The 25837-nt window shown below is 52.1% G+C and overlaps 1 protein-coding gene and 1 long non-coding RNA gene across 5 annotated transcripts in view; one reads left to right on the plus strand and one right to left on the minus strand.

Moving 5' to 3' along the window:
• The window catches only part of Plekha6 (pleckstrin homology domain containing A6), a 144238-nt gene that overhangs the window by 3511 nt on the left and 114890 nt on the right, over positions 1-25837 (plus strand). For all 4 annotated transcript variants that reach the window (XM_047520103.1, XM_047520104.1, XM_047520106.1 and 1 more), the window contains exons 2-3: positions 2143-2219; positions 5842-5899. In XM_047520103.1, coding sequence (XP_047376059.1) covers positions 2143-2219; positions 5842-5899 — 135 coding nt within the window. The remainder of the gene's footprint in view (positions 1-2142; positions 2220-5841; positions 5900-25837) is intronic.
• Positions 12968-15150, minus strand: LOC124961504 (uncharacterized). Its single transcript, XR_007104267.1, has 3 exons — positions 15012-15150; positions 14484-14588; positions 12968-13141 (listed from the first exon to the last, which is right to left on the minus strand). It is a non-coding gene; the product is annotated as an uncharacterized LOC124961504 (long non-coding RNA).

The following is a 25837-nucleotide window of genomic DNA, read 5'->3' on the forward strand; positions in this document are numbered from 1 at the left end:
GGAGAGCGGGGAGGGATGTCAGGTCAGGAGGGAGAGGACATGAGGCAGAGTTCCCCGGGAGGAGGAGTGGAGCAGGAAGTGACAGACCCCACACAGGGGGTGGGGGAGAAGGTGACCGTGCACGTGGGGATGCTCAGTGGAGTGACATTTCTGCCAAAGATGGGAAAGGATGGGTCTGTAGCCCAGGCAGGGGATCAGCCTTAGAGGGGAGAAGGCTGCCTTCTGTCCTGTGCAGAGGCGGGAGTTAAAGGATGGGTGAGAACGTGGTCAGCTTGGGGGCAGGGTGGTGGGAAGTGTGGGGAGGCCTCACGGTTTCATTTTTTTTTTTCAGTTAGAGACACGATCAGTTGTTGAGAGTTGGGGTGGGTGGGGGTTGGCAGGAGGGGCAGGCTGATGGGAAAGCCTGGGAACACTCTGCAAATGACCAGGGACCCTCAGACAAATTCCAGGTGGCACTCAGGGACCAACTGAGCTTGGGTCACATGGGTCCTTCCAGGTCCACTTTCCCTTCCGTCCAGGACTGGGGTGGAGACAGCCTGTGGCTGCATGTGCTGGGCTGGTCCACGCCATACTGGTGGCGGGGAGGCAGCTGGGGCGTCTGAGGGAGCCAGCAGCGTGAGGGAGGGCAGGTCCGTGGACTGGAAAGCCTCAGGGAAGCTCAAGAGGAGGGTGAGGGGTTTCATTTCCCTCAAACCCTTCCCCTTCCTTGGCTTCCTCTCCACCCTCTCCCAGGATCAAAGTCCAGACCAGGGCCTAGTAGTAAGGCATCTTCTTCAATGGCTCCCAAAGGCTCCAGGGCTCAGGGGTCCCTGGAACTGTGACTTTGTTTCTTCTTGGGTCAGTTGGGAAATCTCTTCCTGCAGCAGGTGTCCAACCTCAGAGAAAAATGAATGGGCCCATGTCCACACAATGTGCATGAATAGTCATGGTAGCTTTATTTGTTGTGGTACCAAATTGAAAACAACCCTTATGTCCATCAACAGGTGGATGGATGCTCACACTGGTGTATCCTGAATACTGCTCAGCACTAGATGGAGTGAAATTCTATAGCACAGAAGGAAGAAAGGAAGGAGGGAAGGAGGGAAAGACGGGAGGAAGGAAGAGTCGGTCAGACAAAGATGTCCAGCTTATATGATTCCATTTATAGGAAATTCTAGAAACTCTGCAAAATGCAGGCTAACCTAGAGAGACAGAGCAGATCATTGTTACAGGGGAGAGTGGGGTCACAAGAGCTGGGAGGGAGGAATAGGTATCCAGTGGAGTTTCTTGTACATCAGTCATACCTTAAAGACACTGCATGGAGTCTGTCCTAGACCCCAAGACTACCTCCCCCTGCCAAAAAGCCTGAATGATCCAGAGGACCTGGGAGTCCTTTCTTCCGCATGCCTGAATTGGCCAAGACAGTGCTTCATGCTAGGTCCCATCTGACTCTGGAAAAATCTGCGTCGCTTGAAATGTTGGGGTGGAGAAACATTGATGGGTTCCTGTGCCCTCAGATCTAGAGCCCAGGGGGTCTGCACTGTCCGGGAGCCAGCCTTGCTGGGTGCGAGATGTTAGAAAGAGCTGGGGGTTTGTGGGGGACAGGTCTAGGTCTGACCCTGGCTTCATCACTTACTGGTTGTGACTTTGGGAGTGTCATTTCCCCACTCCAGACCTCAGATCCATAATCCGGGAGGGGATGTCGTGAATGAAAATCCCTGAATTTGCAGACACCCCCGGCTCCACGCACACAGCCTCCGCCCTTGCTCATGTATCCGAGGAGCTGTGGGTTGGGCGTCCTCCCCAGGGTCCTCTGCAGTCTCCCCAGTGTGGTTCCTTCTCTGTGCTGGCGTGACATTTCCTGTGCCTTGCTGGATGGGGGTAGTAGTTCCTGCGGCTGTGTTGTGACTATCCTTTCATGCACCTGTTTCCCCAGCGGGTTATAAATTCTTCGAGGCAGGCACCAGACCTTCACCTTCACCTCCGAATCCTCAGTCTGCTGCGAAGATGCCATGTGAGCGCATGCATGCGTGAACAGCGGCGTCAGGGCTCCCACGTCAGGCAGCTGGGTGGGGCAGTTGGTGTTGGTGTGCATTTGGAGACGGGCCTTTGATCAGGGAAGCCTTTCTTGAACCTGACCCTTTCTTTTTGGTCCTTCTGTAGTGATGAGGAAAAGTCAACCAGCTGGGTGCACCCTGGTACAGAATCACCCATCCAGAGTGGACACACCTCCGGCCCAGGTAAAGAACCCTTCTGCCCCTGCCTTTGCAGTCGAGGAGGAAGCACAGTCTTAAGGTGGCTCCGGGAACCCTGGGCCCCAGCTCTGCTCTGACTTCCCTTCTCCATGGGTGGACTCCACTTAGCCTTTGGGCTGCCATCTGGGGGATTTTGCAGGAGCTGGTGCTGACCTCCAGGTCTCTCCAAGCTTCTGCCTCTACGATTGGTGTCTGAGCAGGTCTTGGAGGACAAAGATCTCACTCCTCTCTCATCCCTTGCCCATTGGGAAGTCCCTTCTGTCTTGAGGTTCCTGGGCTGAGCAGAACCCAGCCCCCAGTGCTGTATGCCAGGTTGGTGATATTCTCCATGTGCTGCCCAGGAAGTTGCCACTGGCCACATGTGGGCTATGGTAATGTGGTTAGTGCTACCAAGGACCTGAGTGTTTTATTTTAATCAATTGAAATGTAAATAGCCACTCTTGGCTGGTAGGAACTCCTTTATGCTGGGGAGAAACAGGGAAGAAGAGGGACCAAGGCTAGTGCTGACTGCTTTCCTGCCCTAGTGACCTCCCAGGCTGCTGGGAAGGGTGGGGCACAGAGAGCCATCAATGCACGAGAAACAGTCAAAGAAAAAGCATTCAGTCTGAGTCACAGTGGTAGGGATGCCAGACGGGCTGGAGGACTGGGGTCCTTCTAGTGACCGCAGATCAACCCCTTCCGTTGTGAGACCAGTAGGAGGAGGGGCTGTGGGCAACATCCTGGCAAGTTCTCCCACCCATCCAGCCTTCACCTGACTGGATACCAGGCCTCTGCTTCCGAGAGATGTGGTCACTTATGGGGCACAGCTGGCTTAGGGTTTTGACTTGCCCAGAACCTCTTTTCTCTTCCTTCCTTCCTATTTTCCTTCCTTCCTTCCCTCCTTCCTGCCTCCCCCTTCTTCCTTCCTTTATTTTTCTTTCTTTCTTTCTTTCTTTCTTTCTTTCTTTCTTTCTTTCTTTCTTTCTTTCTTTCTTTCTTTCTCTCTCTCTCTTTCTCTCTCTCTCTTTCTCTCTTACGCTCTCTCTCTCCTCTTCCCTCTTTTCTCTTCCTCCCTTCCTTCCTGTCTTTCTTTTTCGATACTGGCACTCAACCTCTGAACCTCATCCCAGCCCTATTTTGTATTTTATTTAGAGACAGGGTCTTACTGAGTTGCTTAGAGCCTGGCTAAGTTGCTGAGGCTGGCTGTGAACTGGCGATCCTCCTGCCTCAGCCTCCTGAACTGCTGGGATTACCAGGTGTGCACCACTGCCTCTGGCCCAGAGCCTATTTCTTGATTCCAGACTGAAATTATTATGTTTTAGAGCTGGAAAAGATTTCAGGGACCATGAGATTCAATCCCTTCATTTTCAAGGAAGAAAACTGAAGAGCAGAGAGGGAGTACCTGGCTCAGGCACTTGGTTAATGAGCAAAGTGGGGTTGCGGTTAAGAGCAGTAAGTCTGGAGGCGGAGAGACCCCGCTCGGGTCCTGGCTTTATTGCCATCAGTATGGTCTTGAGCAGGTGCTTGATTCTGCATCTGTGCAACTGGGAGAGGGTTGGGGTCCTCCCTAGGAGGTGGCCAGGACCACACAAGGAGCCCTGGGAGGAACTGCTGTTGGTATCATCACTGTCACGTCTCCAACCTGAAGCGAGGTCTCCTGCCTCCTAGCACCCGGCCAGAACGCTTTGCTTCCAGGGGCTGGTGCTGTTGCTGCCTCAGGGTCTCAGCCATCCATAGTCAAGTCCCTCAGCACCCTGGGTAGGACTGGAAGATGACTAGGAGCCTGTGGGCCGTCTCTTTTGGCCAGCCAACTGGCCTTCCACAGCTGGGAAGGGGTTAAGATGCCCCCGGAGCTTGCTGGGAGGGCAGCTGCCTCGGCGGGCACTCCGCCTGGTCAGGAACATAAGCGCTCTTGGTGTTGCCCAGGCAGAGAGGGCAGTGTGGAGGGAAGTTGCTAGAAAAAGGCAAGGGACATAATCCACACTGGCCTCCTTCCCAGGCACATCACAGTGGCAGGATTATTTATGATTCTGACCCAATGGGGATCCCTCTACTTGGGGAGGCTGCCAACCCACGCCCTTCTGAATGGGAACGTCCTCCCACAGGGACAGAGGGGAACAAGTAGCATTTATGGAGTTGCACAGAGGAAAGAGTGTGGGCTTTAAAGACAGCAGACCAGTACTCATATCCCGGCCCAGACATTTCCTGTGTGGCTTTAAGCAACTTGATTAACCTGTCTGGGCCTCAGTTTCTTCTTCTGTAAGCTTGGGCTGACAGCTATTGTATGATATTGCTGTGCAGATTAGAAGCACTGGCAGAGGTGACATGCGTGGCTTGCGGGAAGGAAGATTTCCTCAAGTGGTAGCTGGTGTTATTTCCCCGGGCCAAGTCCTGGGGAGAAGCTGGGCTCACTACCTGCTCTGTTTTGCTGAAGAACTTGTAGCACCAGCAGTAGCAACTATGGAAGTACAGACCCTTTGATAAACACAGGCGAATAAAATGGATGAAGAAAAGCTGGACCTGCCATGCTACGGGACCCAGGCTGTGCCCTCTGTAGCCTGTGTCCCCAAACAGCTAAGATGGTCAGGAGATGATCAGACCAACAGAATGGCCGTGTCTTGTAAGACCTCCTACCCAAGGCAGATGCTTAGCAGACCAGAAAGGTGGGCATGAATCTGTCACAAGAATCACCATCTGTTTTCCAGTGTCAGCCAGGGGACTTGTGCACCCACCAGAGGAATGATCTTGAGCAGCTCCCTGTCCACCCCTGCTCCTGACAGTGGATTCTCTAGGGCTCTCAGAGAACTCCTCCTCTGCTATGGGAGGAGGGAGTCCGTGGGACAGGGTAGGGTGCACAGGACAGGATGAGTGAGCACCTGACAGAGTCCCCTTTTGAGGTGGCATTGTCTCACCCACCTGTGGGGTCAGCCTGGGAACTCCCCAGCCAAGCTCAGCTTCCTCGGTGACTTAGCCCTTGTGACTGAAATCCTGTGATTCTCTCTGAGCCCTTCCAGGGGTAAATTTTTTCAGAGATGTTATTGAAAATTATGACAAGTCTCTTCATTTTCTGGGACTGATTTCCCAGGTCCTCACTGTCTTGTCCTAGAAGCAGCAGAGTCCAGAGGTCATACCACTGGCCTGGGATTTGGAGACTTGAGTCCTTGTCAAATCTCCTCAATCTTGGGTGCTAATTATTTGAGTCCTGGGGCAGGTGACCACCCTTGGCCCCAGCTTCCACTTCTGTGTTATAAGGAGGCTGGGCAGACGATCCTGAGGATCCTTCCAGGATAACCCTATGTGGCTCACTGCTGTGCCTCAGTGGCTGGCCAGGGCGTGGCCTGGGGGTTGCTCAGAGAAGCTTTCTTGAATGCATGAGTGAGTCCCACCAGGTAATGGTTTTTTTTGGTGACTTTGCTTATTGTCAGAAGGTGTTCCATCCATTGCCATCTCATTATTTGCTAGAAATAATAGGCCAAAGAAGGTGAAATGGTCCCTTCCACCACTGTGGCTGATCTCGGGACTCTCCTGCCCCCAGGCCCATCCCCCCTGAGCGCAGGTTGCTTGGTGGGGTGGGCGGAGGAAGGGCTGAGTCTGGGTCTTCTCACTCTGCGATTCTGCTTCCTTTCAGGTTTGCCCAAGGGCTGGGAGATGGATTCCACGCGGGAAGGAGCCGTGTATTTCATCAAGTGAGTAAGATGGCATTTCCTTTCTGATCTTGCCGTTGGTCTTACTTTTGTCCTTGTCACTGATGTCACCTCTGGTGGGGAGGTGGTTAAAAGGTCTGGTTTTTCGCCAGAGGCATTGCTGGGTCTGTGAGTGGCCAGGAGGGACCGTAGGTCTCAGAGTCCTGCAGAGAGAGCTGTCTGTCTGTCTGTGTGTGTTTCTGTTGGCCTGGGCATGGTTGGTGTCAATCACGGAAAGTTTTCTGGGGCGGGGTGGGTGGAACACTGGGCTGGGCTGCACAGGTGGAAGGAGATGGCCCAACTAAGCGGAGGAGAATGTTCTAGCCAAAACAGACAGTGGTGGAGAGGCAGGAGCTGAGGGAAGCGGGGCTTGAGTGGAGGAAGGTGGTGCTCCAAGGGCAGGTGTGTGGTGCTCATTGCGAAGACACACTGGCGGTGACCAGGCCAGGCCAGGCCCAGCTCTCTTACTGCTGGATGGGGGCGCCTGTGATTCGAGTGGAGGTGTGTGTGGGGTGCTCTGCTTCCTTCTGAGGAGTTGTCCAGGCCCCGAGGCGGGCAACCCTGACTTTTCACAGCGGAAGCCGCTCCTCAGGAAACCACCCAGGATTTAACCAGGGATGCAGAGGACTTAGCTCTCTGGGCTGGGTTGGTCCGCAACACTCATTTGGACCCATTTCCCTCCGCTTGGCCTCAGTCTCCCCGCCTCCCAGCCGGGCTGGGTCCTGGCTTCCTGCCCATGGGCGAGGCCCAGCATGCTCAGGCCTGTGGGCTCCCCGCCTGGTCTGCCCCCTGATTCTGCAGGATGGCTGCCTGGTTGACTAGGGCCCCAGCTCCGCTGAGGGAGCCAGAGTCCACCCAGGAAAGTGGACCCTTTCCCTCCCTCTCCTCTCTGAAATCCTCATCCACCAACACCATGAGAGGTCCCCTTTCCATCCCCAAACTCAAGGACAGCCATATTTTTAAAAACAAAAAGCTTTTATGAATGGCCTGTTTTGGAAACTGTTCTGCTAGCGCATGACTCTTACATGCGCTAAAATTAAATTAAATTAAAATTAAATCCAAATCCTTCCTGTTTCAGTTAAGAACTGCTCCTTTGCCGGGCGCAGTGGTGCACGCCTGTAATCCCATCTACTCAGGAGGCTGAGGCAGGAGGATGGCAAATGTGAGGCCAGCCTGGGCAATTTAATGAGACCGTGTCTCAAAATCAAAAATAAGAGGTCTGGGAATGGAGCTCAGTGATGAAAAGACCTCTAGGTTCAAACCCCAGTAACACACACACACACACACACACAACACCCAAAACAACAACAAAAAAAGTTTTTTCTTGCTTATGGAAACCATCTTAATATTCCTGAATGTACAAGATATACATTTGGTTCTTGAGACGGTTTATTAAGTGCTTTTACATTATTACCTCTTTTCTATCCTTAAAAACTTACCTTTGAGCCAGGAGCCATGGCATGCCTGTAATCCTGGCTTCTTGGGTGGCTGAGACAGGAGGATCGAAAGTTTGAGACCAGGCTCAACAATTTAGTGAGGCCCCAAGCAACTCAGCAAGAACCCTGTCTTTCTTTTGGAACTGGGGGTCTAACCCGGGGCTTTGCAAATGTGAGGCAGACACTTTGCCACTGAGCTACATCCCAGCCCAAGATCCTGTCTCAAAATAAAAAATAAAAGGGGCTGAGGCTGGGGCTCAGCAGTAAAGTATCCCTGAGTTCAATCCCTGGTACCAAAAACAAAAGCAAAAACCTTATCTAGTGTGCTCTGCTTCTGCCCACCACCCTGGTCTCCTTCCCCAACTGGCCAGCTGTGCAGACTTTCATGTTTCCTTCCTTCCATGTCAAATTCATGCCCACCTCAGGACCTTTGCATGTGCTGTTCCTGCTGCCTGGGAGCACTCTTCTCCTATTTCTGCCCATCTGATGAGGCCCTTCCTCACGAGTCCCTGTGAAGTCCCCACTTCTCCTCACTCACTCTTTTTTTTTAAATCGTACCTACCACTACTGAAACATTAAGAAATGTATTTGCTTACTTACTAATGGCTAATGTTCCGCACTGTCATGTAGCCCTGACAGCAGATTCTGGCGGTGGTGCATTTCTGGTACGTGTTAGGAACCCAGCATTTGCTGGGATGAATGAGAAACCACGGGGAGGTGAACTACAGAAACATGATTAATTCCTCCTCCAACCACCAGCTGGGAGCGGAGCTCCCCAGTGGTGTAGGCGAGACCCCTCCTCTTTCTCTGTACTGCTCCTTCGCCACAAGGCAGGACCCCCAGGGGCCTCCCCTCTGCCCTGCTCCTCCCCGGGGGGTCCTGGCTCCTCCATCTCTCTCACCCACCCACTTTCCTGTGTCCCTGCAGTGGGGCTGGAGTTCATGCGCCCGGGCAGCTCACCGGGGCCACTCTAGCAGCTTCTCCGCGGCTCCTCCTGCCCCGGGGCCACAGAGCTACAAGAGTATTTTTTCTGTAGATTTGATTCGTGCCTATGATTCTCTGGTTTCTTCTCCATACACTGAGGGGGCTCCAGGATCTGGCTGCTGCCTCCCTGCCCAGCCTCACCTCCCACACTCCCCGTCTCCCGAAGCCACACCACGCCCCTGGGGGTCCCTCATCACGTGCCTGCCTCCCAGCGCGTCCGGCTCCCTCCTCCCACACGGCTGTGTCCACCTGTGGACACTTGCTGTTCCTTGCGGACCCTGCCCAGGGCCTCCCTCCGTCAGGCAAGCCCTCCTGCAGTTAGTTGCTTCCACATGTGTCCTTTTACGTCCATCTGCTGTTTTCCAACCTGAGTGCGCGCCCAGGGCACTGGAGGGTTTGCCGATCGACTGGCCCTGCCCAGCGATTCGGATTCAGGGGGTCTGGGCTTCGCATTTCCGAAAGGTTTCCTGGTGATGCTGCTACTGCTGGTCTGGGCACTGCGCTGGTGAGAGCCGCTGGTCTAGACTGAAAATTCCTCAAGGCAGGGGCGACGCAGGGTGGCCAGGAAGTCTGGGGGCATAATATTGTCTTGTCACAGGTTGTGACGAAATGTCAGTAGCCCTTCATTGCATGTCTGTGTGTGTGTGTGCCCAGACTCGGTGGCCGTTCTGTGGGTCAGCAGCAGCAGTCGCGTCCCAGAGCCCAAGGGCTTCTGTGCGTCTCTCCTTTCATTCACGAGGCTCCTTTGCGAGGGAGGTGCCATCGTCCCTAACCGTTTTGTTAACAGAGAAAACCCAGGCAGTAAATAACTTGTTCAACGTCAGGAAGCTTGTAGGAAGTCAAGCTGGGGGAGCCCCGAGTCTGCAGGACTTCCCAGGCCGTGACTGGAACATGATGCAGGGCTGTTCCCCCAGCGCCCTTGGCCCGCACTGGGGACGCGCCCAGGAACGCCCGGGTGAAGAGAGAGAACGACTGGGGTCCACCCTCCGATGTTCACAGTTCCCTGCACAATCCGTTCCCACCCAGGGTTTTTTTTTTTTTTTTTTTTTTTAATTTTTAATATATATTTTTTGTTGTTGATGAACCTTTATTTTATTCATTTTTTTTTATCCGTGGTGTTGAGAATCGAACCCAGTGCCTCACACATGCTAGGCAAGTGCTCTACCACTGAGCCACAACCCCAGCCTGCCCCATCCAGGTTTTAAAAATTTTTTTTTCATTTGTTCTTTTTAGATAGACATGACAGTACAGTGTATTTTGACATATTATACATACATGGAACATAACTTCCCATTCTTGTGGTTGTACATGATGTGGTTCCACTGATCATGTATTCGTATATGAACATGGGAAAGTTATGTCTGATTTATTCTACTGTCTTTCCTAGTCCCAGCCCCTCTCCTTTCCCTTCATTCCCCTTTGTCTAATCCAAAGTACTTCTATTCTTCCCCTCCCCTCCATATTGTGAGTCAGCATCTGCATATCAGAAAGAACATTTGGCCTTTGGGTTTTTGGGATTGGTTTATTTCACTTAGCATGATAATCTTCAGTTCCATCCATTTACCAGCAAATGCCTTAATTTCATTCTTCTTTATACCCGAGTAATACTGTATTGGGTATAGGTACCACATTTTCTTTATTCATCTGTTGAAAGGCACCTAGGTTGGTTCCATGGTTTAGCTATTGTGAATTGAGCTACTATAAACGTTGATGTGGCCGCATCATTACAGTATGCTGATTTTAAGTCCTTTGCCCACCCAGGTTTATGACATTCTGTTGGTAGATGCATTAGAAACTCTGAGGACCCCAGACACGGATCCCAAGAGGTAATAATAAAAGTGAGCTATCCAGACAACGTGGGGGCTGTTTCTTTCTTCTAATATAGATGGATCAAATTTCAATAAACACATACGGACATTTGCCCAGGATCAAACAAGGGTGATGACTGTGTTTCAATAAACCCTTTTCTTCCTGGTGTCGGGGGAGGGGGGGGTGCGATTCACATGGTACCCACAAGTGATGTATTACTCCAGTGTACCTGCAGTTCTGAAGGTGTCATCTGCCAGGAAGGAGGGTGTGGGGAGAAGGGAAAAGCAAAAGGTGAAGAAGTGGGTAAAAAGCTGGTGTGGTGGTGCACACCTGTGAGCCCAGCTACTCCGGAAGCTGGGGCAGGATGGCAAGTTCCAGGCCAGCCTGGGCAACTTGGTGGGACCCTGTCTAGAAAAAAAAAAAAAGGGGGCTAGGAATTCAGTGGTAAATTCCCCCTGGGTTCAATTCCCAGTACCTGGGGAGGAAAAGAGCCTGAGAGGAGGGATGGGTAAAGCCCATTACCGGCATGCATGCACTTGCCATGTTTATCCACGAGAGGGCGCCAGAGCACGCATGATTGGCCACCACATCCAGCGTTCGGGGTTTGCTCAGTGGTGACCCACAGATTCTCTCCCCAGGCTGATGGTACCTTCCAGGAGCTGACAGGGTCATCTTGACCCTCCCCTGACACACCTCAACCACCGTAGGTCTGGTGGACTTCTTTCTGAATCTTAAAGATCTGTTCCTGACCACCTTCCCTGGCTCCCTGCTCAAGTAACCGGCTGTAGGACTTAACTGATTCTGCCTCCAAGAGTGCCTCTCCCTCTCTCTCCAGAGTTGGCAGGGGAGGAGGTGTGACAGGAACGTGTCCTGCAGAGACACACCCCTTTAACCCCAGGTGCTACTCCACCTAGGGAGCCCCACCAGCCCTGTCACTTCTTTGTGGTCTGAACCTTCTCTTCAGGAAGGTGCCAGAACCCGCAGGTGCACACTGAGCTGGGCAGCACCAGGCTGGGGGCTTTGGGAACAGAGATTTTGGGGCCAGTGCTGTCTTCCATGTGCTGGAGGACTGGGCAGTGAGCCTCAGGTGACCCCTAAGAGGCTGTGCTGGATCGCTGAGAATCCATACAGAACCCACCTGTGGGACCCCAGAGGACACCCAGCTGGTGAGGTGGCACCAGGAGCTGTTCTGCTGTCTCCAGAAGGCAGACAGGATGGAGAAGTCACAGGTAGCAATTCTGGCCCTACAGCCTCCGAAGACAGATAACATCCCAGGACAGGGAAGGATGAGCCAGCCAGGAGGAAAGGTAGCAGCTGGTCTTAGCTTCAGGGAAACTCCATTTGCAGGTGAGGAAACCTGAGGCTCAGCCCTGAAGAAGCTGTTTCCAAGGTGCCAAGTTAGGGACGGAGCTGAGCCACGCCGGCTTCCCTCCCCGCCCCCCATGTGGCACATTTGGAGGGAGGGAGGCCCACGTGGATAAGGCCCAGGGTGAGGAGTGGGTGCTGAGGGACAGTGAATCAATCAGTTTAGTGGCCACCCATGTGGTATGGAGCATCCACGACTCTTGAAGGGTGTTCAAGTGTTCAGAGACTGAATAGCAACTGAGAACTTGAACTTCACTTGAGCCACAGGGTGAGTCTAGAGCAGAGGCAGGACCACAGAGGAGCTTTCTTTGGAATTCTGTCCCCCTCATACCTCTTCCTCAACCCTCTCCAGATATGTCTGACTTCTCTACTGGGCTGACAGGGAAAGAGTTTAGATTTGGACAAAGGACTTTGCCCTCCTGGCTCTGCCTCACCAGTCCTTGCTGGACCCTGAGGCTCTCTTGCTGCCTCCCTCTGGCTCCACCCGGTGAAGGCACTGTGCCCACCCACGTCCTCCCCTTGGCCTCTCATTCCCTCTGAGCCTTCAGGTTCCCCAGAAGCACAAGTCTGGCTCAGGCTTGGTGGAGGATCCAGGGCCTCCACTGCAGCCCTTGCCCCCTGTCTGCCAGAGAGGAAACCGCCCAGCAGGCCCGTCTGTCAGCCGCCTTCTCCAGCTGCCTGAGGATTCCGTGGGCTGGGGGCTGGCATCTTTGTCCCCTTGCCCATAGCCCTCCCAGGTGCTGTGCTCTCTCGCTGCAGCCCTACTTTGCTTCATAAGTTCAGGGCCACAGACCTCCAGGACCCTTCGTCTTTGGCTGCCTGGAAGCAGACTCTCCCCTGCCTGGACCAGGCAACCTTGCCAAGTCCTGGAGAGCCAGGGCAGGTGAGTGGGTTTAATCATTCCTGTCTGGCACTGGGCCTCGCTCCCAACTTCCCTGCTCCTTCAACTGAGTGGCTTTCTAGACCCCAGCCTGACATCTCAGCCAGGCTGTGGGAAGGGGAAAAGGTGGCCAAAGGACTCCCTCCCACCAGGACTGCTGGCCAGCGCATGCTGCTCTGGCCCGGGACTCCCAGTTCTGCTTGGCCTGCTCTGGACTGGAAGTCCCTCCAGTCCCTCCCTAGGCTCCTGACTGCACCCCACTCTTGTGTATGGCCCAGGTCTGCTCAGTGTCCCCCATCCCAACTAACCAGGCTCCTCCTGGGCTCTGGGAGGGAAGTCATCTTCTACTCTTTTCAAAGCAGATTCTTTTTAAAGAAAAGGCTTCAGCCAGGAAAATATATGATCACAGGAAAAGATTCAATCATATTCAAGTGAAGAAAGGCTTAATTTTTTGTATCAAGTCACTCTAATAACAAACATGGGTGGGGCCTGGTAGACATGGTTTGTCTAAGCCTGCTTCTTGGAATATTTCTGTTTTCAGAAGTGACCGAAGGAGCTCATTGGTTCCATCTTCAGCTCTGGGTCTCGGGTGGGCAGGACTGAGGCCGGGGCCTGCCTGGGAGTTGCCTTGAGAACCCTCTCTTTTCTTCCCATCTTGCCGATCTGGTTCTGAGGTCTGTGTTCCTATTGCACTTGCCCATTGGCACAGAGTGCCTTATTTTTCCAGCATCCACAGGGGTGTGAGGAGAGGGAAACTGAGGCAGAGTAAGACTGAGAGAAAATGAGAGAGAGAGAGGGAATGTCTTTGTCTACAGCAGAAGCAGGGCTACCGCACTGTCGTCGAAGCGCTTCTGCCTTTGACCATCAATAATGGAGAACCCAGGTGCCCCTGGTGTGGCTAGCATTCTCATCCAAGGTCATGGAGACCAGTTTGGTGTCTTACAAAGGACTCCAGCCACCTCTGAATGTTATTTCTTTAAATTCATTGTGCTGGGGCAGCGGAGGCAGCAAGGCCCCAACTAAGCCCTCCTGACCCCAGAAACATGCCCCCCTCTGCAGTGGGCAGCCTCGGGGCTGGAAGGTGGTCACAGGTAGGCTGGGTGAGGTCCCCAGCGGTTCTGGCTCCCTGCAGTCCCTCGGGGGAGGGCTCTAGGAATGTAGCTTACCCAGATGCTGGCCCAGCTGCCCTTTGGGGGGCAGTCTTGTCCCTGCAGTGGGAGACCAGGGAGGCTGGGCAGAACCACCCCATCCTCTCCCTGGCGGGCTGAGTGCAAGGGTGGTTAGCAGCTTGTCACTGGTGTGGATGGAGTTAAACCTTTTCGGGGACTATTTACTTCTGATCCTAAGTGACAGCTTGGGGAGGGAGAGTCACGTGGCCCTGAAATCCCCGCGGGAGCTGATGGAGCATGCCCAGCTGCTTCTGCCTGGGAAAGATGCTGGGTCCTGCAGTAACCACAACAGCATCCTCTCCCTGCGCCAGGGACTTGCCAGCCGGAGCGATGACTGATTAGATCAGATTAGATTCAGAGCCCCGCTCTTCAGAAGGGGGCCCCTAGGGGCAGGGGAGGAGGACCCCAGCTGGCCTGAGCTGGGGGAGGGGTGCTCGGGGCTTGCAGAGTTAGCGCTCTCAGCGTGGGATCACACCTCCAAAGCAAGTCGGTGAGTCTGTTTGGATGCATCAGATGGATGAGGTGGGAGGAGGAAGGTTGGGCTCCGGTCAGGGCTGGCAGCCACCGCTTGCCTGCCGTGTGAGCCCGGGCTGTGTGCACTGCGGTTCCCTTGCCTTCCCCATCCCTCATCCTTGGCAGCATTACTTGGGGATCATAGATGCTGAGAATGCTAATTATAGCCCTCTCGGTGCCCCCAGCCTCCTCCAGAGTCCCCAGTAAGGGCTGATGCTGTTTGAATTGATTACATTTGAATTGCCTCCCTGGGCTAGAGTAGCTTTGGGGCTGCTGCCTCCTAGGGTCCAGCTGGGCCCCCAGCCTGGCTAGAGCGCAGAGGCCAGCCCCACCCTGCCTCTACCAGTGCCAGAGGAATGAGTGAAAGGCCAGCAGGGTGGAGATGGAGAGGGGTCTCCCAGGGTCGGGCTCGGGTCAACCCCAAGACTCACCCTCCTTAGTGGGACCGGTCAGAGTGCCTCTTTCTGAGGGCTCAGAGGTTGGGGCCAAGGGCTGGAGTCGGAGAGTCCGTGGGAAGCTCCCACAGGAGCTGGAGCCTGGAACAGGGACAGGAGTGGTGGGGAGTGAGGGGCCAGCCTTCTTAATGATGGACAGGATGTGGCCAGCCGAGAGCCCCAGGTTTATTGTGTGAGGAGTCTGGAAAGAGAGGAAGGCTGGGGAACTGGCCAGTGAGGGGAAAGGAGAACTAGGGGTGGAGGGGCAAGGAACGGGGAAGGAGAAGGAGATGCCCTTTGAGACAGCAGACCAGCCATGGCAGGGGAGGGGCGGGGAGAGCCAGGATGCGGGGTGAGCAGCCCGGGCAGAGGTGGGGAGGGCGAGCTGCGGGAGGGTGGAAGGGGGTGGGGAGGAGGGCTGAGCGCAGAGTCAGTGCCCCAGGAGGCGTGGCCTTCGGAGCTGGACAGTTCTCCCCAAATCCGGTTAGACCCCTTGCTCTCTATCTGGCAGCTGGTGCACCTCACCGAGGGTCTCTTGCATGCGGGGCAGCCCTGAGTGGCAGTCTCTGCCCGAGTCCCCTGTCCAGATGGCTGCGGGGGCATCGCAGGTGCCTGCCCTCAATCCCCCAAATCCCCTCTTGCTCGCCGCTGTGGAGGTTTCTGCAGCGCTGACTCTCCAGTCTCCAGCTCAGCGTCTGAGCTGCTGCATTTTAGCCGGTGCTGGAGACCCGCAGATCCTGGTGGTGGCGCGGGTAGGAGGGAGGGGCCACAGAGGCTCGGCTCAGACGGCGGCCTGCGGCTCGGCGCGTCTCCAGGAGGCGGTGGCAGGAGGGGCCGGGGCGCCCCGCCTGGCACAGCCACGGGGCTTTCCTTACGGAAACAAGCGGGGTTCTGTGTCTCCGCACAAGGGCGCAGAGTGCTGGGCTGCCGATGTGAATTATTAAAGGTCCTCGGTTTCCCGATCGCCGGCGAGGTGATAAATGTGTTAGCGCGGGTGTGTAATTAATCCTGGCGGGCTGCTGCACGGGCTGGAGAGACAAAGGGGACTTTTCTTTTTTTTTTTTTTTTCCCCCGGGGTTCGGCCTTTCCTTTTTCACAGGAAGGCGATGGTGCAGGACGCATTACACAGATAATTGCTTTAGTGTGTCTGCCTGGATTATTGAGTTGGATTCTTCCTGCTCGGTGTAAATGAAGTAATTACTGGGGAAGGCGGAGAGCCAGGCAGCCTGCCCTGGCTCCCGGGCTGACATCACAGCCCCGCCTCACCCAGGTCCATCCGCAGCCGCAGGCTCAGCAGAGGGAGCATTGGTGGCCCAGGGATCAGCCTGGAAGGCGCCCCAGATAGGGGTGGGTGTCACCGGGTGCTGGGCAAGCTGTGGCTCAGAGCGGATCTCCTCGCCAGCCTGTGGTGCATACATTGTGGTCATGGGCTTGGATACTGGCTTGGCCACGTGGGCCCCGCGGTGGGTCAGGAGGAGGTCTGAGCTGAACGTGGGGACAGCTTAGCTTGCTGCTAAGCTCTTGCAGTGCTCAGGGTCAGCAGAGCTCAGGCTGAGGCTCAGGAACTCTGGAAGCCAGGCTCTGAGAGATGGTTTCTGTAGGCTGGTCTCTCATCAGTTAGAAAACTCCTAGGAGGGAGCAGACTTTATTTTGGGGAACACTTGAAGTGGAGAGCAGAAGGAAGGAAGTGGATTCCCTTGGAATTCCTTAGTCTTGGTGGCCTCCTCGTCAGCATCACCACCTCCAGATGCCCCTGGGAGAATGTCTCATGCAGCCTCCTCCACCCAAGCCCAGATGAGCCCAGCACCAGCCTCACTGGGGGAATCCCAGTGGCAGGGAGCTCATCACCTCACAAGCAGTTTCCTGCATGCTGGGAACATTCTTCTGCATTGAGTTAACCTGCCCTTAACTCAGTTCCAGCCTTTGGTTCTGATTCTTTGAAGCCACATAGATCAAAACCAGCCCTTTTTCACATGATGATTAAAAAATGGCTTTCTTATTAAAATAACATGTCATAGCCGGGCATGGTGGCGCACACCTGTAATCCCAGCAGCCTGGGAGACTGAGGCAGGAGGATTGAGAGTTCAAAGCCAGCCTCAGCAAAATCGAGGTGCTAAGCAACTCAGTGAGACCCTGTCTCTAAATAAAATACAAAAAAGGGCTGGAGATGTGGCTCAGTGGTTGAGTGCCCCTGAGTTCAATACCCAGTACCCCCCAAAAAATAAAAAAATAAAGAAAAAAAGCACATCATAGTCGGCAAGTGAATGGAATTGATGTATTTTATGTGGCCATTTCTATATTGGACACTTATGTTGTTAGCTACATTTTCCTTTTACCAATAACTCAATATAAACATTTGTGGTCATTAGGCTTTGTGTGTGTGTGTGTGTGTGTGTGTGTGTGTGTGTGTGTGGTGTTGATACTGGGGATTAAACCCAGTGGTGCTCCATCACTGAGCTACATACTACATCTGCCACATCTCCAGCCCTTTTTGTTTTTTAATTTTGAGTCAAGTTCTTCCTAAGTTGCTGAGGCTGGCCTTAAACTTGTGATCCTGCTGCCTCAGCCTCCCAAGTTGCTGGGCTTACAGGCATGTCCCACCATCCTCTGCTTCTTTTCTGCATTTGGATTATTTCCTTAGGATAAACCCCAAGACATAGAATTAATGTGATGATGGGTATACATTTTTAAAACTTACTATTTTGTGAATATAAAAGTAACAACTAGTTATTAGAAATGTATAAAGACATGTACAATTGAAAGCTACTCCTAATTCTCAGAGATTTGGTATGTAATTCTAACATTTTTGGTGCAAATTTTCTTTTATGAATTCATTCACAGACTTGAGCAGGTTGAGCATCACAATACACACATATCCCTCTAAAATTTTGAACCAGATATATATATTGTCACTTAAGCATTTTTCCATGTCATAAATATTCTGTTACAGTATCATTTTAAAGTAGCTGCCTAATATCTCATTATATACCTATTTTATTTATTTGCAGTGCTGGGAATTGAACCCAGCGCTCTGCACATGCTAGGCAGACACTTATCACTGAGCCATATCCCCAGTGCTGTTTATGGTGGGTTTTTTGTTTGTCTGTTTTTGCAGGAGTAGGGATCGAACTCAGGACCTCACTCATGTGAGGCAGATGCTTTACAACATTGAGCTATGCCCCCAGCCTTGTTTATTTGATTTTTGACCCTAATGTTAAATTAACTATTTCCAATTTTTCTGGTATTAGAGATTTAACCCAGGGGTGCTTTACCACTGAGCCACATCCCCAGCCCTTTTTCTTTTTTATTTAGAGACAGGGTCTCACTAAGTGGCTTAGGGCCTTGCCAAATTGCTGAAGCTGGTCTCAAACTTGCAATCCTCCTGTCTCAGCCTCTCCAACCACTGGTATTAACAGGCATGCGCCACTGTGCCCAGCCAATTTTTCACTTTTTAAAGAAATGTGACTATTAACATACGCATATCTGAATTGTTTCCCTTTCAATAATTTTTCCCTCTTCTGTAGAAGTGGAATTGCTACATATTTTAAAATCCTTGGACATATTTTGCCAAATTCTTTGTTCAGAAGCACGTGTTTGTATCTCTGTTAGTTGTGTATGAGAACTCCAGCATTTAGTATTATAATGGTTTGCATGGTTTTAACTCATTGCTCGTCACTGTTTCAACCTCTTTCTTTAATAACTAGTAAGATTTTTAAAACTTTAAGAAAAGATTGGGTGTTCCGAGCAAGTGGCACACATGCCTGTAATCCCAGTGACTCGGGAGGCTGAGGTAGGAAGATCTCGAGTTCAAAGACAGCCTCAGCAAAAGCAAGGTGCCAAGACCCTGTCTCTAAATAAAATACAGACTAGGACTGTAGTTGAGTGCCTCTGAGTTCAATACCTAATACCAAAAAAAAAAAAAAAAGAGGGAGAGAGAGGGACTGGGGTATAGCTCAGTTGGTAAAGTGCTTGCCTTGCATGCACAAGACCCTGAGTTCATCCCAGCACTTAGAGAGAGAGAGAGAGAGAGAGAGAGAGAGAGAGAGAGAGAGAGAGAGAGAGATTGGGTAAAGGCAGACTTTTCTGCCTTTTCTTAAAAGCTAGGCTGGTAGCCAGGTGACTCAGGAGCCTGAGACAGGAGGACTCACAAGTCTGAGGTCAACCTCAGCAACCTAGAGAGTCCCTGTCTACATAAAAAGAACTGGGGATGTAGTTCAGTGGTAAAGCACCTCTGGGTTCAATACTAGTACCCCCCCCCCCGCAAAAAAAAAGGCAGTTTGGTGCAAGATCATGGCTGTGGGGGCAAATTTACATGGACTCTGGCCTCTACCACTTACGTAGTATGACCGTGACAATAACTTAATCTCTCAGTTTCTCCATCTGGAAAAGGGAGGTCACATTACCTCTCGTAGGTTTCCTGTAAAGACAGATGAGGTCACCTTTGGGAAGCAGGTAGAATAATGCTGAGAAGAGCAAGTGAAGCGTGTGCCCATTATTATAATCTCGTTGGTTCGTGTGAGAAACAGATCTCGAAAGACAGAGAGGACGATCTCCCTCCTCCAAACCCTCAAGTCTCTTTGGCTACATACCCTTTTCCTCCAAGGACCTTCACTCCCTCCCAAGCAATGTGGTGAGGTGGCCACACCCATTCTTAGGACAGCCACTTCCTCCAGGATGACCCCCTGGACTGACACTTGGTGCTCCCTCTGGCAGGTACACGGATAAAAGGAATTTGACTCCTCTAGTGTCTTCTGGCTGGTGGACATGTCCCTACTGCAGCCCTTGCCTCTGCCCTCCTGGCCTCACACATTGCCCTGTGCACATGCCGCCTGGATTTTTTCTTGTCACATTCCCATGAGCCCTTGTTGTACCTTTCCAGAGTAGCACAAGCTGAGCTGATTAACTAACTCCAGTCCGTGTGTTAAGAAGGATTGGAGGAAAAAGGCCCCTTTGGAATTTGAAGAAATGGATTCAAATCCCGGTCCAGTTAGTAGCTTTGTGACTTGTAGCAAGCCACTTCATCTCTCTGAGCTGTGGTTTCCTAGTCTGACAACCGGGGTTAGTATGACTACACACCTAGTCATACTGTTTGACAGCTAGATGGATAACATGTGCTAGTGGTTTGTAAACAGCAAATCAGCACACCGATGTCAGCTGAATAGTGCATGACGGAAGGCAGTGCTTTTATTCAGAGGCCAGACAGGGGACAAGATGGGCTGGTGAGACATTCGTTTAGGGCAGGTAGTATTGAGAGTGATAGTCACATCCTCCCAGATCACCCACTTAGCCTCTGTAGAGGTTTGGTCCTTATCATGTGAGATCAGGAAATAGAGCCAGGCCCCTGGGTCGATCTGATAACCTTGCATGACCCCAGAGCTTTTCAGGGTTGCTTGTTGGCCCTGGTAACAGTTGTGCCTTCCTGGGATGGTCGGGAGCCCCATTCCTTCAGGGAGACAGTCTGGAGACCTTGGAGGAGGTGAGGCCCCTCCTTAGCTCTGACATGACCATGTCCATCCAGTTGGGCTCATCATTACCTGAGAAGAACATGGGTCTATAATTGCAGACGCCAATTTGCTTTTAATTAGCCACATGCTTGCAATTAGAGTGTTAAATTCAATCTGGCCTTGGGTGGCGAGATTGTTTTTCTGATTTTGCTTATTTCCTGGGTCCTCAGGAGCATCATTGTTCATAGAGACTGCATGCAAACCTGCATACTTTGCCCAAAACCAGGGCTACCTTCATGGGGCATTGAGGAATATTGCGGGGGGAGGGAAACCTGCTTTGGGAGCGATGCGGTGTTGGAAGTTCAATGCTTGATGACTTATCGGAATCACAGGTGTAGGGGTGTAGGACCCAGGCTCCCTTCTAATCCAACATCCTTTCCCTTCTAAAATGGGAATAATTCGTGCCCTGCCCTCTTCATGGAGTTCAAGTGAGTTAATGTCAGAAGTGGGAGTGAATTTGAAGCATTGCAGCCTGAAGATTCTTGATCACATCAAATACAAAAAGCTCTTCAGGGTTACATGTTACTAGTTCCTGGGCCCTGTCCCTTATCAGTCTCTCCTATGCTATCCAGTAATTCCTTAATTCCTGATTCCACTCTTTTCTCATCCTGCTTACTTTCCCCCAAACCCCCAAACCGTGGGTGATTTGGGGGCAGCACTAGCACATGGTAGATGCTCAATAAACATTGGTTGGCTATGTGACGCTTTGGATGGGAGGGATTCTGGCCCCAAAGAATAGGCACAGGGAAACAGTCATGGGAAAGTCTTTGGTAGCTGTGGGAGTGGGACATTTACTATCTGTGCTCCTTGCCCCTTACCCTACTGTGGTCCTTCAGGGTAAAAGAGGGGGGTCTGATTTGTCTCATTTGTATTGAAGATGATTGGCACAGAGCCAGGCATGAAGTAGTGGTTTGATAACTTTTCTTTCTTTCTTCTTCTTCCTTTTTCTGTTTTGATTGACTGAGTGAATGAGACAGGAGAATGTGGTAGACAGAGCATGGAATTGAGAGTCGATGAATAGGGCTTGGAATCCCCGCCCCGCATTTCCTTTTGGCAAATATCGAGTGTATGTGCATTATGTACCAGGCAGGCCCTAGGTTGCGAAAGTGAATTTTTAAATTTACAGTCTTGTAAGGAAGTAGACAGGTGAGCAAATGGCTGTCCTGAATCTGAGACAGATGCTACAACTGTTGGAAGCCAAAAAGGAGAGAGACTATCCTGTTCAGGAAAGGATTCCCAAGGCAGAGACCTTAAGCTGGGTCTCATCAGCGTGAGAAAGTTACTTAACTTCTTTGGGTCTCAGTTTCCTAAGCTATCACATAAGGAGACTAAAGTCTCCTTTGCAGAGGTGAAGTTGAAATGCAATAAAATAACATGAATAAAACATCTCTGGCACTGAATAATTCTTTAATAAATGTTCAGAATGTCTCCTTGAAGCCAGGTCAGGTGGTGATTTGGCAGGGGGGAGGGCAGGAGCCAGCAGCTCAAGAAGTTTCAGGAGGCTGGTCCATACCCTTCATCTTAGCTGTGACCTTGAACAAATTTCTTAACTTCTCTAAGTCTCAGTTGCTGGATGTGTGAAATGAGATAACGTATTTGTTGTATGACTGAGCGGAGAAGCTTCACACAAGGCACCAGAATATGCCAAACATAATAAGTACTAGAAAATGTTAGTTCTTCTTTATTATTATTTCCAACAGATTTCATGGAAAGACTACATCTGCGCGCAGAGATACGCGTTACATGCATGTTGACTCCTGGATATGCTCAGAAAGGGAGGAGGGCAGGAGGCACGGGTTAGGTTGAATGACAGCCAGTGACTACTCCTTGAGAGGATCCAGGGAGAGGTGACCAGAACTCTGTTGAAAAGGTTGAAAGGACCAGATCTGGGCAACAGATCCAAGCAGGTCAGCTTGTGGTTCGTGCTCCAAGTTGGGGGAGCCTGCTTCCTGAGAAACTAAGAGGTCCCCTGACAGGAGGAATTTAATTCCCTCAGGCATGTAGGCCTCCTGGTCTGGGCCAGTTCTGCTAGCAATATCCCAGCTGCTCTGTAGCCTGGCTGGTCCCCTGACCTTCCTAAGCAAGGCAGCCTGGCAGCCATGCTGGGTTGCCATGGTAACTGGCAGCCTCCCAGCTGGGTTGCCCTGGTAACCAGTTAGCTGGTATTTGGGGGAGGGGGTGGTGAGCTAGGGGTAATCAGCCTCAAAAGAGATGGAGGAGGACAAGGGCAGGACAAGAAGGAAGACAAATCGCAGATGCCCCCAGTACAGCCTGCTCCTCTTTCTCTTTTGGGCTTGGGACAGCCAGAGAAAGGCAGGTAGGAAAGGATGCTGTGGTGTTTCTGCCTGGCGTGTGTGTGTGTGTGTGTGTGTGTGTGTGTGTGTGTGTGTGTATGTGTTTCACGGTTGAGTTGTCTTGGCCAGTGCAGGGTGTGTGGAAGATTCGATGGGGTGGTGCAGGATCTCTCCCTGGCAGTGAGAAAGGCAGTCCAGTTCAGTGGGAAAGCCATGGACCATCCAAACCCAGATCAGTCCTGGCTCCCCTCCTCCCCTGGTCAGCGTCATCTCCTTGAGCTTTAGTAACCTCATCTGTAAAACGGAGGTGCTGACGTGGATCTTCAGGGTCACTGTTTGGGACAGTGCCGGGCACTGTCCATGGTGGACTCTCCTCTCCTTCCGTATTGCTTTTTCTTTTTGGTGAATGCATTCCAGCCCATAAACAGCTTGTACCAGAGGCCGGGCCCCTGAGACAGGGGCTGGGATTGGGTTGGAATTCTTGAGCACTCGGGACACCCAGCTCTTACCCTGAGGAGTTTACCATCCCAGTGTGCTGAGCGCAGAAAGCAAGTGACAGGTGAGAACCTGGCAAGAAAGTTTAAAAAGACCTCATTGAAATTTTTGACTGTAACCAGTAGAAATACATTTGTCCTTATGATCCAGAAACGGGTATGCTTTAGTGTGTTCCAGTCTTGGCTGGTGTCCTCCCCTCCCCGCAAAGATGGTCTTGACCCTTCGGCTTGATTTCACACTCCGGGGTGAGTCATTATGTTCAGTTTGAGAAACACTGAGGGAGAGTAAAAACACCACCCCAGGCTTCCTGTCACCTGCACCTGTTGATTCTCGTAGTTCCCATCTGTGAGATAGCAGGCTCTGAGGTCACATGGCTTGCCCAGGATCACAGAGGCAGCAGCAGGTCATGGGCGAGGCCTGAACAGGGTCTCCGTCACTCCAGTTCATGGTCTGCCCCTTCTTTTGTTCAGCCTATTGCCTGGTCTTGTTCTTAAACAGAGACCTAAAGACCCAGAAGGACCTTTCCCAGTCACCTTAAAATTAAGGACCTGGAGCTATGCGTGGACTCAGGTGCCTCTTGTCTGTCTCATAGACTCAAGGCTGGGTGCTGAGGGGGGGTGTGGAAGAGGTGTCCCCTCAGTGTGAGAGGAGTAAGTCCAGGATGGAGGGGGTCTGTGTGCGGTGAACCCCTCCTGACAACCAGATTGGAAGATGTTTCTGACAGGAAAACCTTAAACCAGTCCCCAGAGAAGCCAGCTATTCATTTTCCCTTTCTTACGAAGGTGCCAGTCAGCAGGAGGCTTCCAAGTGCAGGCTCCCCCTTGGCTGGGCTGGCTGTGGGGAGAAGGGGGACTTGGTGGCTGGAGGCTGAGGGGCACAGGCGTGTGCTGAATGTCCAGGCAGAATGCTGCCCCCATAAATACTTCGTGCAGTAAAGATCAGGCCTGGAGGAAGAACCAGGAGCACGGAGGAGTTTGTTATGCTTGGTTCCATTTTCAACCGTACTGTGTGAATTTGCCCCGTTTCTCAGTCTCTCAGCACCTGGCTTTCCCATTTTGGGGGCTACGCAGTGGATGCTGCCATCCCTCGCTTCCCATGGGGACTTTGCCCTCTGCAAACAGAATGGGCCAGGTGTTTATAGCCCAGAGGCATTTCCTTGTCACCTGGGTGTATTCCTTTTTCAGCTTGACTGACTACATGGTGACAGGCTTGTGGCTCTGGGAGGAGCCTCAGGAGGTGGGGGAAGATGACCCCAGCTGTGTCCTGGTTCCTCTAGGTTTCTTGTTAGTGTCCTCAAGCACCCACTTATTTGCATGGAATTACTTGGATTTGTAAAGACGAGGGCTGTCGGAGGTACCTGTGTGGTCCGGGCTCATGGTCCCTTTGTAAATTGCCAGGCAGGCGTGGTGGGGAGTACATTTCTGTCTCTGGCTGGGTGAAGAGAGGCTGGGGAGATGGTGGGTTTCCATAATGAGAATGGGTACTTTGGGATCACATCGAGGGCAAGAAGTTGCTCGATGAGCTGAGTCTGTTTACGCTGTGAAGTTGACTGTGAGTCTTTCTCGTAGCAGCTTTAGACTGCCATGTACTTACCCCGTATCTGTATCCCCATAGCTTGCCCAGAGGGACTGTTTTGGCGGGGGTAGTTGGAATTGAACCCCAGGATACTACTTTACTACTGAGCTCCATCCCCAGTCCTTTTATTATTTATTTATTTTTTTAAAATTTTGAGCCTCATTAAGTTGTCAGGCTGACCTCCATGAACTGGCGATTATCTTACCTCAGCCTCCCCAGTCACTGGGATTACAGGCATGCCCTACCATGCTCTGCCCAGAGGGACTTTTAGTTATCCCTTTTTACCTATGAAAATACTACTTCTGACATCATGGGCCACTTAGCTGAGGTCACACTGGGAGGAAGGGGCAGAGTCAGGGTTAGAAGCTACAGATGGTTCCATGATTCTGCCCCAGCCCCTTTTATTATCCTTCATTTGACCAACCCTGAGAGCAGGAATATTAGCCAGTGAGACAGTGGTGTCCCCGACAATCGTGGCTCATTTGTGGTTGCTCAGTGCTGCCCATTTGGCCTCTACTTTCATCTAGGGGCCTTTTAAGACCACGCAGGAAGTCACAGCTGAGGCAAAGCTTGGAGGTGCAGCTGGGGTGGCAGGAGACTTGGAGGCCATACCCAGTGCCAGTCCTACAGCCCTCCTGCCCACATGTCCCCTGGGGAGCTGGTGTACACTGGGTGGCTTCTCCTTCAGCAGTGAGACCTCAGAATCCAGAAGCCCAGGGTCCTCATTTACCCAGCTTGTCATCTACTGGCAGCTGGCAGGGTGGGCTGCGCTCAGCTGCTTCTCTCTGCCCCACCCCTACCTTTCGGCTCTTCCTATTATCATGGTCATGTGTATTTAGGTGTGAGTGTGGATAGTGTCCGGGGACTTTTCCCCACTGCCTCTCTGGTCCTCACCTTTAAGGTCAAGTGACTCAGTAAAGAAAAGAGGCTTGGCTCCAGTGACTTCTGTTGGGGGACCTGTGCCCCGGAGAGGGACAGAGGTTGACCAGATGCCCTGTTCAAGGGGAGGCTGGAGCACTGCTCCTCCACCGGTTCTCAAGGACTTGTGCTGCCGGGAGGCTGAGCCCAGAGATCTGTGCACGTGGGTTCTGAAGAGGGAGAGTTGGAGATCCGTCCCGAGCTATCTCGTGGCAGCAGATTGCAGATCAGAAGAAAGCAGGAAGAGGAGCAAGACACAGAGAAGGGGAGTGTGGCAGGGGCTCTAAGTGTGGAGAGACCTCTAAGGGAGTGCCGCCAAGTGTCTGCTGGGTAGGGCGGGGCCAAGTTCAGACACCTTTGATGGGCTGCATGTGATCATGCCGATCCGGCTTCCTTATTAGGAAAGTCAGGCTGGCAGGAGGTAGACTGCGAGGCACAGAGAGCCTAGACCCTGGGAAGGACTTTCCTGAATTTCTTGAATCTAGATGAGAAGCATCTCGATTCGGCCCAGCACTTCCCAAATTTGATATTGTCAAAACTAAGGCCAAAGTCACCTACACTTATT

This window comes from Sciurus carolinensis, chromosome 12 (genome assembly GCF_902686445.1).
Source record: "Sciurus carolinensis chromosome 12, mSciCar1.2, whole genome shotgun sequence".
Lineage (NCBI taxonomy): Eukaryota > Metazoa > Chordata > Mammalia > Rodentia > Sciuridae > Sciurus > Sciurus carolinensis.